The sequence below is a fragment of the Stegastes partitus genome, unplaced genomic scaffold (assembly GCF_000690725.1).
Source record: "Stegastes partitus isolate 25-593 unplaced genomic scaffold, Stegastes_partitus-1.0.2 Scaffold462, whole genome shotgun sequence".
In the NCBI taxonomy this organism is placed as follows: Eukaryota; Metazoa; Chordata; class Actinopteri; family Pomacentridae; genus Stegastes; species Stegastes partitus.
In genome coordinates this window covers 170,607-185,880 of record NW_007578193.1, presented here as the reverse complement: position 1 = coordinate 185,880, position 15,274 = coordinate 170,607, and the positions used below count along the sequence as shown (strand labels likewise).

General features: G+C 38.8%; 1 protein-coding gene across 2 annotated transcripts; it reads left to right on the top strand.

Moving 5' to 3' along the window:
- The first annotated feature begins 22 nt into the window (after nt 1-22).
- Nucleotides 23-5,962, top strand: LOC103360753 (BTB/POZ domain-containing protein 1). Of its 2 annotated transcripts, none has more exons than XM_008286647.1 (8): nt 23-741; nt 1,486-1,642; nt 2,573-2,678; nt 2,767-2,964; nt 3,196-3,325; nt 3,433-3,520; nt 4,797-4,943; nt 5,053-5,962. In XM_008286647.1, the coding sequence occupies exons 1-8, from the start codon at nt 323-325 to the stop codon at nt 5,209-5,211; spliced, it is 1,404 nt and encodes a 467-aa protein (XP_008284869.1). In that variant the 5' UTR covers nt 23-322; the 3' UTR covers nt 5,212-5,962. The 2 variants fall into 2 exon arrangements, with proteins under 2 accessions (XP_008284869.1, XP_008284868.1); XM_008286646.1 differs by having other exon boundaries at nt 3,133-3,325.
- The last annotated feature ends 9,312 nt before the right edge of the window (nt 5,963-15,274 follow it).

The window sequence follows — 15,274 nt, the reverse complement described above, 5'->3', positions numbered from 1 at the left end:
ATCACAATAATTAAAAATGAATATAATGCCTATTTTCGTTGTCATTGCCAATTTACAGCGCTGTTGTTTGTTTGTTTGTTGCGCTTAAATTGAACAATAAAGTTTAGAAGGAGAAAAAAAAAGTGTTTTGGGTGAAGTGCGCCTGCGTCACTTCTGGAGAGGCACAAGCTAGCAGGTAGCTAAACCTGAGTGATGGCGTCCGCTGCGATGGATACCACGTAAATAAATAACAACACAGACATTACGGTTGGTGTTCGTTCGTGTGTCGTTACCGGGTCGTTTTTTGTAGGAACAGAGCAAATAAACACTAAACTGTGTCGTTATGGCGACCGGGAGCAGCGGCGGCAGTGGGTTGGCGTCAAACCATGACGGTCAGGAGGCAGCTTCCAACTCGGCTCACTGTGGAGCCGCAGCGGCGCTCTCCAACGTGCCAGCCTCCGGTCCTACGCCGTCCGCCTCCCCGCCCGTCCTCGGCCTCCACCGGGAGCCCATGTACAACTGGCAGGCGACGAAGAGCTCCCTGAAGGAGCGTTTCGCCTTCCTCTTCAACAACGAGCTGCTCAGCGACGTCAGGTTCATTGTGGGGAAAGGCAGACAGGCCCAGAGGATACCGGCCCACAAATTCGTCTTGGCCGCTGGCAGCGCCGTTTTTGATGCAATGTTTAACGGAGGGATGGCCACGACTTCAGCTGAAATAGAGCTGCCTGATGTGGAGCCGGCAGCCTTCCTCGCCCTGCTCAGGTATGACCAGTTGTCCCCACGCCCACCTAATTACCCGGAGTCTATCTAAACCTTCATCAACACAGTGAATGCATTCAGCAGCATATACTGTTACATACTCCCAGATCAAAGTGTATTGTGCTGTGGAGCTTTGTGGTAGAGCAACAGAAAAGCAACCAGCAACATGCATAATAATCAGGTTATCTTTATAGTTATTTCTCAAGGAAATATTGTTCATATTCTAGCTTTGTATAGTGAAGATATTCTGCTGTTCTTGGCCTTGTATGATAATTAGGTAGATATTCCTAAGTTTTGGACTGTTATTTAGAAGGGGAAAAAAATAATCCATACATCAAACGATTATCTGAATAATTTAGAAAAGAATGACCAGATTGATCAATATTGAAAGCCAAAATACCATTTACACACAGCATTTATAGCTTCATAACCTTTTAATTATTCAGGAAAGTAGTTTTTAGATGCCTTCCTATAAAATATAATTGATAAAACATGTATTTGTCATTCAACTGAAGAAGTAACATGTATCGAACGTGAAAGTAAAGAAGACTATAAACCTGACTACTTTCAGCACTTAGTGCTGTTGACAGATTGAGGTTTAACACCACCTACATACTGCAGATTCTTGTCACGTTTTAAGATTTGTCATCCTAAAAGCCAGTGGCGTACTTGTTCAGAATTCATGCTACGTAACAACATGATACCTGATAGTACATGTTGTTCTGTTTCCCGTTTTCCTCTCTACAGATTCCTGTATTCCGACGAGGTCCACATTGGTCCGGAGACTGTGATGACGACTTTATATACAGCGAAGAAGTATGCTGTCCCTGCTCTGGAGGGTCACTGTGTCGAGTTCCTCACCAAGCACCTCCGAGCCGACAACGCATTCATGCTTCTCACTCAGGTTATTTTCAGCCACCTTGACTGTGTATCTGTGTACTTGTTACTAAAACTGAGCGGCAGTTAACACTTTGAATTGTACTTTTGATTTGCCACCTTCAATGTCACTTTATGCCAGTCACTAAATTCATTTAATTAAGCATATTTAATATGATGATCAAATCCTTTACATTGGAAAGCAAAATTTCTTTTCAGAAATGCGCTTAAATGTCAGCTCATTCACAGACCAGTAATAAAAAAAGGCCTTATGAAAACACAGATTTCTTTACTGCAGGGCAGAAATGGAAGGTTTCAATCACAAAAATCATGTTTTCTGGGACAATATGTGAAAAATATAAGAACAATTTAGAGTTGCTCTTCCCAGTTGCTGGATGCTGTCTGATAGAAGTGTTTACAGTGGAGGATGAAGCCATTTTTCTTTTTTTGTGTCCACACCAGACCATTTTCCAGCCATCGATGGCTGGGTTTTTATGGCATTAGCTGTTCTATTTTCAGTTTATGCTGCTGTTTCTTTGGGTTCAGCATTTTGTTCTGCTGCTGGTTGCTATGCCTTCAGGCTGCCATCCAATCAAAAAAAAAAAAAACAGTCCTTTCTTCTTGTCTATCACTGTATCACATAGAACAGACGTCTAAAACCCACCTAAACAAACCCATATTCCCAGCAGTGTTTTCTTAACGATTAAGATTATTTCTTATCTAATTGTACTCTCATTAACATTTTCTCAATATTTTCAATATTTTTGCTAAAACACTAGTTCGCCAGACTTAGATTTAGGATCTCACAATTTAGGTCATGTTTGCATTAATTTTAACATTTTGTTCAATTTAGCATGTTTTAGTTAAAAAATGCAGCAACACTGATACACTTCATGTATGATGCATGACCGATTGACTAACAGATATTTAAATGGTTTCTTTTGTGCTTTCTTTGCAGGCAAGGTTATTTGATGAGCCTCAACTTGCCAGTCTCTGCTTAGACACTATAGACAAAAGCACTGCAGACGCAATAAATGCAGAGGGCTTTACTGATATTGACCTCGGTATGTGAATCTTCTTGACTAGATATTTCCGTCTATGCAGGTTGTTGGTTTGTGAAATGATTGATATTTTGTGTATTTGCATGTGTAGACACCTTATGTGCAGTGCTAGAAAGAGACACACTCAGCATCAGGGAGAACCGTCTGTTTGGAGCAGTGGTACGCTGGGCAGAAGCTGAGTGTTACAGACAACAGCTTCCCCCGACATCTGAGAACAAACAGAAAGTTCTGGGGAAAGCCCTCCCGCTCATCCGTTTCCCGCTCATGACTGTTGAGGAGTTTGCTGCAGGTAAGTGTATCACAAAAATATTTGTTTATTATGCTGCAATGGTGCTTTTTTATTTTTCATCACTATTCTGACTAGTTCAGACAATACAACGCATATTCATCTTGTTCCTGATGTGTCCATACAGCTCAAACCACAGAAACCAGTTTGATATTCTTTCTTGTGCAACAGGGCCTGCCCAGTCTGGAATATTGTTCGATCGGGAGGTGGTAAATCTGTTTTTACACTTTACAGTAAACCCCAAACCACGGGTCGACTACATTGACAGGCCTCGCTGCTGCCTCAGGGGGGAGGAGTGCAGCATTAATAGATTCCAGCAGGTTGAGAGTCGATGGGGGTACAGTGGTACCAGCGACAGAATCAGGTGAGATGACGGTGGTTGAGTGTTAAACAGAACAAACTGACTTACAGTTTCATTTTTCTCATTTTTCTTTTTCTCTGTCTGTTTTTTTTCTCTCTCTCTCACTGTAGATTCAATGTTAACAGAAGAATATCCATAGTAGGGTTTGGCTTGTATGGTTCAATACATGGACCCACTGACTATCAGGTCAACATACAGGTAACCACTGACATTAAGGCATTATGGTGTTACACTGCTAATATCATCAGCAGGTTTTTGATGGAGACTTGGTGCTTATACTTTGTGGTAGGACTGGGTATAATAATTTTTTAAATATACATTAGCACTGACCGGTATAAAAGTAGGAAATACATACATTGTATGTATGTATATTAATTTAACAATGAAATTAGCATGCTCAGAAGTACAAAAGTTTAAAAAAAGGATACATTTGCATTGCTATATATGTACACCAGAATCAGTCTAAAACATACTACTTAGTTAGAAAAAGTACAAATCTGAGCATATGAACCCAGCGTTAATACAGTGTTTGATACATTTTGATACCACAAAATGGTTTGATACCCAAACTTACTTTCTGGTAAACGCGCTTTCCCTCGTTTTCTATACGGTGTGAGTCGTCTTTTGTTAAAGATTCCCTGTATTTTGCACTTGAACACTTGTAGTTGTCACATTTGAGGAAAAGCAAGATATTGTTTTACTTTTTTGCAAATTTGCTGATCATAGAGGATTTTCCTTTCTATGATTGTTAAAAGTCAGTGTTACATAGCTGATCTTTCATTTCTCACCAACACCAAACCTTGACATGTTGGTTTTTGTTTTTTGTTGTTGTTTCTGTTTTGATAAAAATCAAATAATAAGATCAAATACCTACTCAGTTATTCATTTTCAATAGTTGGAGACTTGTATGCAAAACACTGTTCATTGTGTTTCTGTCAGTAATTCAAAACTGTGGTACAACTCTGCACCAGTAGAAAACCTAAAACTCACAGTACTTGACAAATGTGCAAATTGTAGTTTTTGGTCTAAGGATCGTCCCTACACTTCAAGTATGTCCAGGGAGCTTTTTTACTTGTCATCCCTTCCGTCTCCTGTCGTATCTCAAATATCACCTCACCCTTTTTAACTACATGGAGACACCACAGTTCAACTATAGTCAGAGATCTTTTTTTTTTCACCCCCTTGCATTTGCACCCTCATTTCCCTTCACCACTTTACCATCTGTTGTAACATACTAGCCAAAAAAAAAGCTAATAAAAATGCTTAACTGAGTGAACAAGAAAATAATTTCAAGTGCTGCACAGCTCAAGGCTCAAGGATTTCAATCAACGCTTTCAGCTACCTACCACAAAAATACACCACTGAATGGATGAGCTTCAAAACTGCGAGCTGTGTTTGACATCGTTATAATTATGAAATGGATTTTTGCTTTGCACCTTTGTTCATTCAGTAAAGACTGTACCCTGTTCTGCAGATCATAGAGAGTGACAAACGCATTACCCTGGGGCAGAATGACACAGGTTTCAGCTGTGACGGCACAGCAAACACGTTCCGAGTGATGTTCAAAGAGCCTGTGGAGATCCTACCCAATGTCAGCTACACTGCATGTGCCACCTTAAAGGTCTGTGTCAACCTGTATTTGAAAAATGTTCTAAAAATTGAAAGAATGAGGAAATAGCACCTGCAGGATTTGGATTAATGTAAAGCCTGTTTTTACTTTCACAACTCAGGGCCCAGACTCACACTACGGCACGAAAGGGTTGAAGAAAGTAACCCAGGAAATGGCGACGGGGACCAAGACCACATTTCTCTTTTTTAGCTCACCTGGAAATAACAACGGTACGTCAGTGGAGGACGGTCAGATACCAGAGATCATCTACTACACCTAAACTGAACTCGGTGTCACAAAGGTACACTGAACCAGGGAGACCTCAGACTGCTGGGAAGACTGGACTGTTAGAGGTTTACGTAGTGCCTCATGATCCCTTGGAATAATGAATGTGTGAGTTTGAGTGAGTGTGCGTATATGCTGTATGTGAGTACCTGTCTATACAATAGTGGTGTAGAGACATAATCTGGAATGTGGAAACAGCCAGAGTTGTGGTTAAAAAAAAAAATCACCGCTCTGTTGTCCAAAAAAAATAAAACCGCTTTTTGAGCATAAATTGTACCATCACTTGTAAATGATCTAAATACTGACGTCCTGTCTGTCTGTGTGTTATTATCAGTAAGCTGCCTGCCAGTGCAGGACTGCACAAGTGAAACTACAGAGACAGCTTCCATCTGTCAGTCAATGCCAATTCAGTTTTCTTTGTCAGTTTTTGCTAATGCATTTATCAAAAGTATAATATTTGCATATTTTTATTGTGCACTGTTTATCATTTATTCATCAGGTGTCTTCAAGTACATTGTTTTTGCATTGTATTAAGGATCCATGTGTGTTGTGTAACCTTGACAGTGGTACATGCTGTAATTTATGACTTCATGTTTGCTTAGCACTTCATTAAAATGTAAAAACAACACAAAACAAACCAAAAAAAGAAACAAAACAAGAATGTTCCAGGACTGTAATGGTGAAAGAAAATGGAGAAGAAATAGTCTATTTTTAGCTTTTTGGCAATAAAATGCGGTAAGACCAAAGCAAGATTGCTTCTTTTGATAAACTCCAGATGAAGTCGGTCTTGGGTAAATCATTTATGCGCTGCCTATATCATTCCTCTTTCTGTCACTAGGTGATGCCAGATACTCCATACATCCAGATATCAAAGTGCTAAACAGATTAACTGCAGAGAAGGAAGGAGGCTGTATGAGGACGAGATGGGATAGAAAAAAATATTTCTGTTCGATAAAAAAGGAAGAAACTTGCAGACATAGACAAAATGCACAGCATTCAAAAGCATACAGATGCATAAGTAAAACGACTAATGCAACAATATAGAAATATGCTTTTACAAAAATGTCAGCAAACTAAAAGTATCAAAAATAAAGAAAAAAATCTCTTCCTTGTTGTATATCGTACAACAGTCTCGAATATTCTTCTATCTGGGTGCATTTGTTGTAAGGTTGCAGTTGAAGATCAAGAGCTTAAGATGCCAAAAGTCTGACAGTGTAGTTCATCCCTGAAATAAGACCATCACTATTATTAGAAAAACACGAAAAATAATCAGCATTGTCACTTTAGCCTCCTAAATCCTGACGCAAATCTCAGTAATGCCAGATTATTTCTCGTTGGATTTGCGTTTGTTCTTATTCCGCCGGAGAAAAAGCAAAAATGCTTTCTACTGAAAAGCTGCAGCTTCTACAGCTCAAAGACGAAGTGCCCTCAAATTGCGTAATCCGCACATTCATATGAGACAGGTGGTGGAAACAAGGCCACTTTAGACGGCTGTGAGTGGGCTTTGATGAGGAGAGTGATCCACGAAGGCTGTCAGGTGAGTCACCGGGACCTGAGAGCTTCTCCTGCTGACTGCCCACTTAGACAGCCCTTAAAAGAGAAAGAACCAAGAAAATCAGTTTGAGGCAGCTTTTTTTTTTTCTCTCTCTCTCTCTCTCCCACCCACCACACAAAACGCTCAAAAAACCAGGAGGACAAACAGTGTTTAATATTATCAGGCCTCTCTGCTCTCACCTGTGCTGTGTAAAAAAAATGTTTCAAGGTCTTTACAGGAACTATTCAAATTCAAGCTCCATGACAGCTCCTTAGAATGTTTTTCAGAGGATGATGGAAGAGAATTTCCTCTCATAAATAGGCAAATACAGAGCTTATGGGGAGTAACTCAATCACCAGGACGGTTCCTTACAGTTATTAGATTATAAATGCATGACAGGGATTTATGATTGTTTGATATGTGTGGTTGTGTCGCTGTCTGTTTGTTTGTCTGCGTGAGGGTGTGGGTGGGAAGATAGCAGCAGAGTGGGATGTCTTTCTCGGTCTGAGCCTACCTACTCGAACGCTGACAGCAGGGGACAGGATTTGTGCCTCTGCTGTTTTTGACAACATATGACACATGACTGTATGGGACTGAAGTGGTTGTGCGATTCTTAAATTATCATAAACAAAACAGAGAAAGAGTTTAAGTCGCCATTTTTGCTCTTTTAACACAACTCTGGTGAAGCTGCAGACAAGTGAGAGGGGAAAAACTTGAACCTTTGACCTCTACAGTAAGGGGATCCGGTGACTCTGTTTCGCTGTAGGGGGGCATTTTGCCGGCATGGATTGGCTCCACTTGGGGAGAGGTCACTGCGAATCAATATAAAGTTGTTCTGAGTGACCTTTAAACTGTAATGAAACATTTCTATCTGGATGGCCCCCCGTCCACCGGACATGAGAGGTCACTGTGTGATTTGATGACAACAAAAACAGTGTGAATCAGATGCTATGACCGTCATTGTCACCAGATCTCAACCCAAGAATGTTGTTTTTTCCTTTAATTGTACAGGTTGTAAACAACATTGCATTCAAAGTTTCTCATTCATTTGTTTTATAATGAAAAAAGTTTGTTTATCCTAGACAGAGTTAAAGTTTTATATTTGCTGTATAATGGAAATCACCATTGGAATAAGCCATGATAGAATTTGATCATCCAGCTGAAATAATTTACAATTTGGTTGCTTTTTTCATTTATTTTTTTCTGTTGCCTGACTTAACTGTCAACTGAGTGTTGTACACCACTTTGATCTGCAGGCAGTAATGCATCCAGGTGCTCTGAACATGGTGGGCCCAAGAGTGACATCATAGTATTACCAACTAATAAAAATCTGTTTACAATGGCAAACCAAAATATTATACATGTGGTATGGGAATGTCCAAATGTGACAGACCTTTGGAAAACTGTTATACTCTTCCCAGCTTAAATACTGCAAATAAGTGACAGTACTAATTTAGAACTATCAATATATTTAAAAAAAAATAAAATAAAAAAAAGCAGCTGGGGTTAGTTGTTTGTCTTATGGCAGCTTAAAAAATATGGAAACCACCACATATACAAGAATGTCTATAGTCTTAACTCTGAATTGCAGAGGTTGCGTTGACAAGGATCAGATCATGTGTGTAACTCCTTAATCCAGGTTCTTCTGGGATGGTGGGGTATTAGCTTTGCAGAATAACTGTTCTCCTTTGCACTGTGGAACATTTTTCCTTTGTATTCTCACTTTTATCTTTAATGTCTTGAACTGATCCCTGCATATCCAAGTATCATGTAATACAAAGGCAGCATGTGTCTACAAGTATGCGTTTGCATTCTCAGTGATCCCTCACACACACTATGAACAACATGATTTAAGGTGGAGGATGCTTAAGCTGTATTGTGATGGACTCAAAGGGAGAAGTCTCTTTTCAGTTGTTGTTTAAACCCCTTAAAACTTATTTCTGTGTACCAAAGTTAAAGTTTTTTTTTTGTTTGTTTTTTTAATGAAATGATCCATTCATGCCTTTAAAAAGCTCAGGTGTAATTCTACATTTTACATTTACCATATTGTGACTTTGAGCCATAACTCTCCAGGGTTCCCTCTGCCTGTTTGTAATCTGCCTGTTTTTTGTGTGTGTGTGTTTTTTTTTAAACTTTGCTTTATTAACTGTATTATACTCGGCGTTGTCTGTCTGATTACCTTTGTAAGAGTTCATTTGATCCAGATAAACTTGTTTTTGCCTGCTTTTAGCTCCTCTAAACCTGAAACAGTTGCCTACATTTCCAAAAGCACAACTCAATATCCAACACTTGAATCAGTCAGACTGGGGTAGTTTTTCTTTTTTTTTTTTTCAAGCTCAGACAGAAACACATAAAAGCTTTATACAGTTCTTAACATCAAACCCCGAGACCTGTAAATAAACTGTGTTGTGTTAAATTCCTGGAGTTCCCTTCTAAGATATTAAATTTATTTCAAAGCTTCATTCAGTCGAATCTAAAATGTTCTTTTGTGCAGGCGGATTCGTTCGAATCACTTGAGGCCGTTTCTGAAGTCATTTTAAAAGTTGTTCCTAAAAGCTGACTTGGTGGAAGTCAGCACTCTGTCAGTCATCCTGAAATCCAGCTTCAGCGAGGCCACATTTATCTTAGCACCTACATTTATTTAAATATCCTGCACGGCTGGTTAGTATGACACATCCTCGGTGGCAGCGATCCATTTAAAAACACTGATACAGGATGTTCTGGTGTGAGATGCAGCTCTGGGTGTGTGTTCATGCCACTTCACAACAACACTAACCTGCAGCGATGAGGGAGTGTGTGTGTGTGTGTGCGTGTGTGCGTGTGTGTCCCCTCTTGTCCAGCTGGTGGGAGTTATGCAATCTGTATTCCAATGATGTAAGACAGTTGGGTAATTAATTACCACATACGTACATGGGAAAGTGTGTTGAGCATCACCAACCGCCTCGAGGCTCTGAATCACTGGGAGTTGAGCTTTGTTCATGACAAGTGAAACTGCTAACTTGTGAGTTCTCGCACTTTCACAGTTCAGATGAAGAAAGAGAAGAAGAAGAAGAAGAAGAAGGTCACTGGCTTTCTTGTCTGACTGTATAAAATGCAAGTTTTACAGGAGTTTGGGTTTCTGGTGCTGATGGAGGATTTATGATAATATGATTATAATCAAAGTAGAGTTGATCAATAAAAAAAAGTCCATGTGCACCTGCGAGACAAGTAAATGGTACAAAATACAGAACTAGCCAACATCTTATATGATATTAAATAATTTACTTCATATTTCCTGAGAGTTTTACATTCGATTATTCTTGTATTGGCCTTTTTGAAAAGTAAATGTATATTAATATAATCTGAAGGAAATGATTCCTTATTATTTATGATGAATAATATAATTGATGAATATTATTTAATATGGTGACCTGTCCAGGGTGTCCCCTGCCTTCACCCTAAGTCAGCTGGGATAGGCTCCAGCCCCGCCGTGACCCTAGTGAGGATTAAGCGGTGTATAGATAATGGATGGATGGATTATTTAATATTACTGATTTGGCATATGAGACTGGTTGCTGTCAGATTTTGGGCCCCATCCTCATTTTTTAACTAAATTATTTATAAATTTATAATGGTAATTTGGTTTATTTTAAAATTTATTTTGGGTTTTCTTTTTGGTATTTTCTTAGAAGTTTTTCATAAAATATATTGAAAATACTTAATGATGCTACGTCAAAATACAACAAATGATGCTACATTAAAATAACAAGATTACAACTCGACATTTCTTACAATGCAACTATTCTGTGTCAGTAAGTCATATTGTTGCAATAAGTCAGAGTTTTGGCTTAAGATGAATGCAGGGATTCCTTTAAAATTATCTTGTTTTACATACAGATATTTTGACTTCTCACAGGTGTCAATATTAGCATTATTGGTTATTAATTCTGCCTGACACTGAACCAGCAACCACAATACCAGAACCCTGATCTAAAGTAGTGAAATGGAATACATCCATTATTAATTATATTATGTTTGATTTGACTTCTTTTAAATGGTTGTTTGCCACCAACAAGGACCAAAATTTTACGTATTTGAGGAACTGGTTTCAAAGAGAGGAACATTAGTAATAGTCAGAGACAATCTGTGCTGGTGCCCTTTGACTATGACCTTCATTAATATTCAGAAATGTAAATTTTTAGCAGTGGATCGATGAGGTGCTCTGCAGGGTGTTGATACTTCCTGACGTCTAATTGCAGCTTTGTTGGCAGTAAGCAAAGAGCAAGCAGAAGAATGGACCAAAAAAAAGAAAAAAGAACGTCCCTCTCTGAAAGCAAATATGGCCGATGGGATGTTACTTTTTTTTTTTTTTGAAACATCGCTCACAAACTGGCATCATTTCTGCACTGAAAAGATTTTAATGTACTGAGGTGATCTGTCAGCCTGTACCTTAGGAAAATAATTGGTTTGGCTGATGAGGTGGACTTGAACAGTGGATGAAATATTTTGGAAGATTATTGGATCTTGGTTGTTGGTTCTGGAGATCAACCAGGACAGTATGATAACAAAGACTTCTGACAGTATTCACAGAGGTGGAAAAACTGAACTTAAGCGAACACTACAGGCCACTGTACTTTGAGTTCCTGAAGGTCCTGGTTACTTTCCACACAAAAAAACTGTGATATGGTCACTTTATAAAATACAACAAACTGTTAAAAGATTTGAACAAGTGTGGAGTTGTGTCTCTTGTAAGTTACGGATGTCGATAGCTGTTCCACCAATGAAAAATTTTTCCACTAAATTTCTCACACATTGTTTTGTTAATAAACTCTGAAGGTTAAATAAGGCCCAAGTTTGTAAAAAAAATCACAAAAAGGGAAGATTGGAGAATACTACTTTTTTTTCTCTCCCCAACCACACACTGGTGAAAGTAACAAAGTACATTTACTCAAGTACCATCTTGAGTTTCCTGGAGCAGTTCCATTTTCTTCTACTTCATACTTCTACTCCACTATAATTCATTAGCATTTAAAAAAAAAAAATAACTGTAGCTACATTACAGATTTCATTTAATAATACAAAATAAAATCTACAAATAAATTATATGATCAAAAAAAACTTTATATCCACATACAGAAACTTAGTAGTTAAAACATCTTTACCAGCTGAGCTCTAAATGCATGATTTTTAGTTATAAGATGGTATTTCCACACGTATTGGCACTTTTATTTTAAGTACAAGGCCTGAGTACTTCTTCCTTCCACCTCTTCTACCACATTAATCATCTTGTGAAAACTTTCATTTATCTATTCCTAGTGGCCTTTAGACAGGGGTCCGCACCTGAATCACCAAACTGCACATGAAGTAGTTCAAACCAGCTCCATTTTCACCAAATACAACAGTAACAATCTGATGGCTCAGATTTAACAATATAATAACGTCATGCATAAAAGAGATCAGTGATGGAGACAGTTTTCTGGATTACAAAGCTGCCTACTTTTTACTTACGAAACTGAGCAAATTTTGCTGGCAACACCTCTTGCAATTTCAATTGGTTGTTATTTAGAGACTTTTCTGTAGTTATTTATTTTATTTTTTTTACATTTTTATAATGTTACTTCTGTTTAAAAAAGGATCTGAACTCTTCTATGAATCAGAATATTCCTGCAGCTTGCCTACATTTCCCAGTGGAGATGCCACCAGATATAATCAGACTAACAAGCTCCCTTCAGCAGCAGAATCCATCGTCTTTACATGGATGACCTGAGCAGCTGCATGATTAACTTAAAGAGCGCACAGTTGGATGAGCAAGATTGCAAGATGTTATCAAAACTGATCTGCAGAAGCAAATTTTAGTTGCCTATTCCTAATTAAATGCGCCTAGGACTGCTTGGTTACTATCTGCACGTGGGCGCTCATGTGAGAATCGTGCTCAGATTTGTATGCATCTAACAAAAGCTGGGGACATTTTTTCAAAATAATAAAAAAAAAAAGAGAAAAGAGCAGAGCATGAATACTCTGCCATTCACACACGTCACACGCTACATGAACACTCTGCACTGTCTGCTGGGGGCTGGCTGGCCCAGGCCAACCTTAGCCCCTGCACTCTCCAACACCAGATGTAGGTCGCCAAATGCTGCAGGGGCTGGGGGGATGTGTTTGTCTGCATGTGTGTGTGTTGGTGAGGCTGCGGTGTATTGTGCGCCCACGTGTCTGTATGTATGTGTGTGTGTGCACTTAGAAGGGGAGAGGGCAGAGCGATGATTGTAGTGGATGAGTTCATCATCAAGGACATGGCCCCCAGCACACTGTCTCCATTGCTGTCACATTGCATCGTCACAAACAGGCCACATGAAGCCTGACAGGCCGGCAGACCAGACTGAGGGTGTATTCTCATAGGTCCCCTTCGCTGTGGCTCTCTCCATTGTTTTCCTTCTCTTACACTCTCCCAAGCCTTACGATGCATCACCAGCTTATTAATCAGAAGGCAATAGACGATGGATTTGATTAAAGGGGGCACTGGAAAAGGTTCACGAGGAAAATAGTTCACTGGATTCTTCACTGAAACGACGGCGCAGAGCAGTTTGGGTTTTATTCATGGTGTAGTAAAAAACAAATGCTTCATAAATAAGAAGCGCAATGAATGAGTAAAGGATAGTCTCTGCTTTAAAGGGACAGATTAACATGTTAATCTGATTAGGCTGTGGGAATTTTACACCAAGTCTCGCCTCTGAGGATTTCAGAAGGATGTGGGTGCATCTTACTCAGCCGTGGAATGTTAATATCAGCCCTGTATCATATTCCTTACCACATACAAATTCAGAGACAGTTTAAAGCAGCTCTGCGAATGGCTAAACGGTAAAACCAATGTGCCTGTTTAGCAAGTGGCATGTTTTTGCTCAACATCTTAGTTTTCATGATATTTGAATACTTTCATGGGAGTCTTATATCTGTGTCAAACCACCAACATGAAGCCCAGAGTAAAGCTACAGGGGAAAATAAACAAAGTGACCAAGACCAATAACCAACCTGAATGTGTGTGCCACTTTTTAAGGCACTGCAATCAAAATAATAAATGTCACTCTAAAGGTACAAAAGGAAAAGTTCTTAGGCTTCATCCTCTGGGGAGTACGAATGACTGATTCACTTCAGTGCTAAACAGATATAAAATGTTGATTCATGAGCTGAAAGTGCCTCATTTACAGCGTAGCCAAGGAAAAGATAAAAGATGTGGTCACACAAATAAGAAACTTGTATAACAAAAGCAATAAAATGAATAAAAAGCAAAGTAATAAAGACAATAATTGGAGCATTTAAGTGAAAAAAAAAATCAAATGCAGTAACTAAAACAGGAGGAGCAGGGAAAAAAATAAAACATTTTCAGTGAAATTGCTCAAGGACAAAAATGACACCAACTTTTAGATTTTTTCTTTCTTTTGCAAGTTTTTCCACTTTGTAGGTGTACAGTGGGCGAAACTACATTTTCCAAGCTACGTAAAAACACTCAGTACCTGCAGTAATCCGATCATTCAACACACCAATGAGGTAATGTGAGGGAGTAAAAAGCAGTACGAGCCTCATAAATAAATAAAAACCTAGCTTCCATCACGCTCTATGGAGAGGAAGGGTCACCCAGCCTGAACATACAGCTCACAGTGATTAATATTACAGCTATCAAAAGTAATAAATTGTAATGCAGTGTGATAAACAGAGTCCAAAGGCTTAAGACTTGCCTCTGATGCACAAATGTACAGAATGTTAGCATCACATAACACTGATAGAAAAGTTTTAGAGTCAGTCTTTGTGCTACGCTCAGGAAACTAGCAGGTGGTGGTCACCTGAAAGGACAGACACGAGAGACACGAGTGTTTGTGCTTTATCCTCTTGCACATTTCAAGTTCTTGCTTACACTATATTCTATCTAACCTTGTATACTCTCAAGTGACTAATCTACACATGGAAATATTTCTGTTACTTCTTGTGTTTTATAAACCCTTTATTACACTTACTGCTATTTTCTATGTAACTAATAACATTGCTTCTTCTTCTTTCTTTTTAAAAAATCTTGTTACACTTAATAAATACAACTGGCAGCACTTTTAAATCTTTGTTACTGTTTAATGGTGTGCACCAAATCACCAAGTCCAATTCCTTGTTTGTGAAAACCTACTTGGCAATAAATCTTTTCTGATTCTAATCATAGATTTAAATAAGAAAGCAAATTAGCATATTTCCAAAAATGTTCACCAATTTATTTATTTATTTTGTATTCATTTTTCCAAGACAGGGTTAGGGTTTATTAGGGTTAGGGTTCCCATGTCACCAGAGCTCAAGTATTACATTTTGACATTTCTTTGCAAATAAATTCCCGTTTTGCTTCTGTGTCCATCATATCGATGTCCTGTGCAGACGCAGCAGTCTGGAGTAAAGATTCAATAATCTAAACCGACGAAAAGTGGAGATGGCAGCATTCTCCACAATGTGCCAGTTTCAGCACACTGCACACACACACTTTCGCCCTCAACTCCTTCCTCCGTTCTCATCA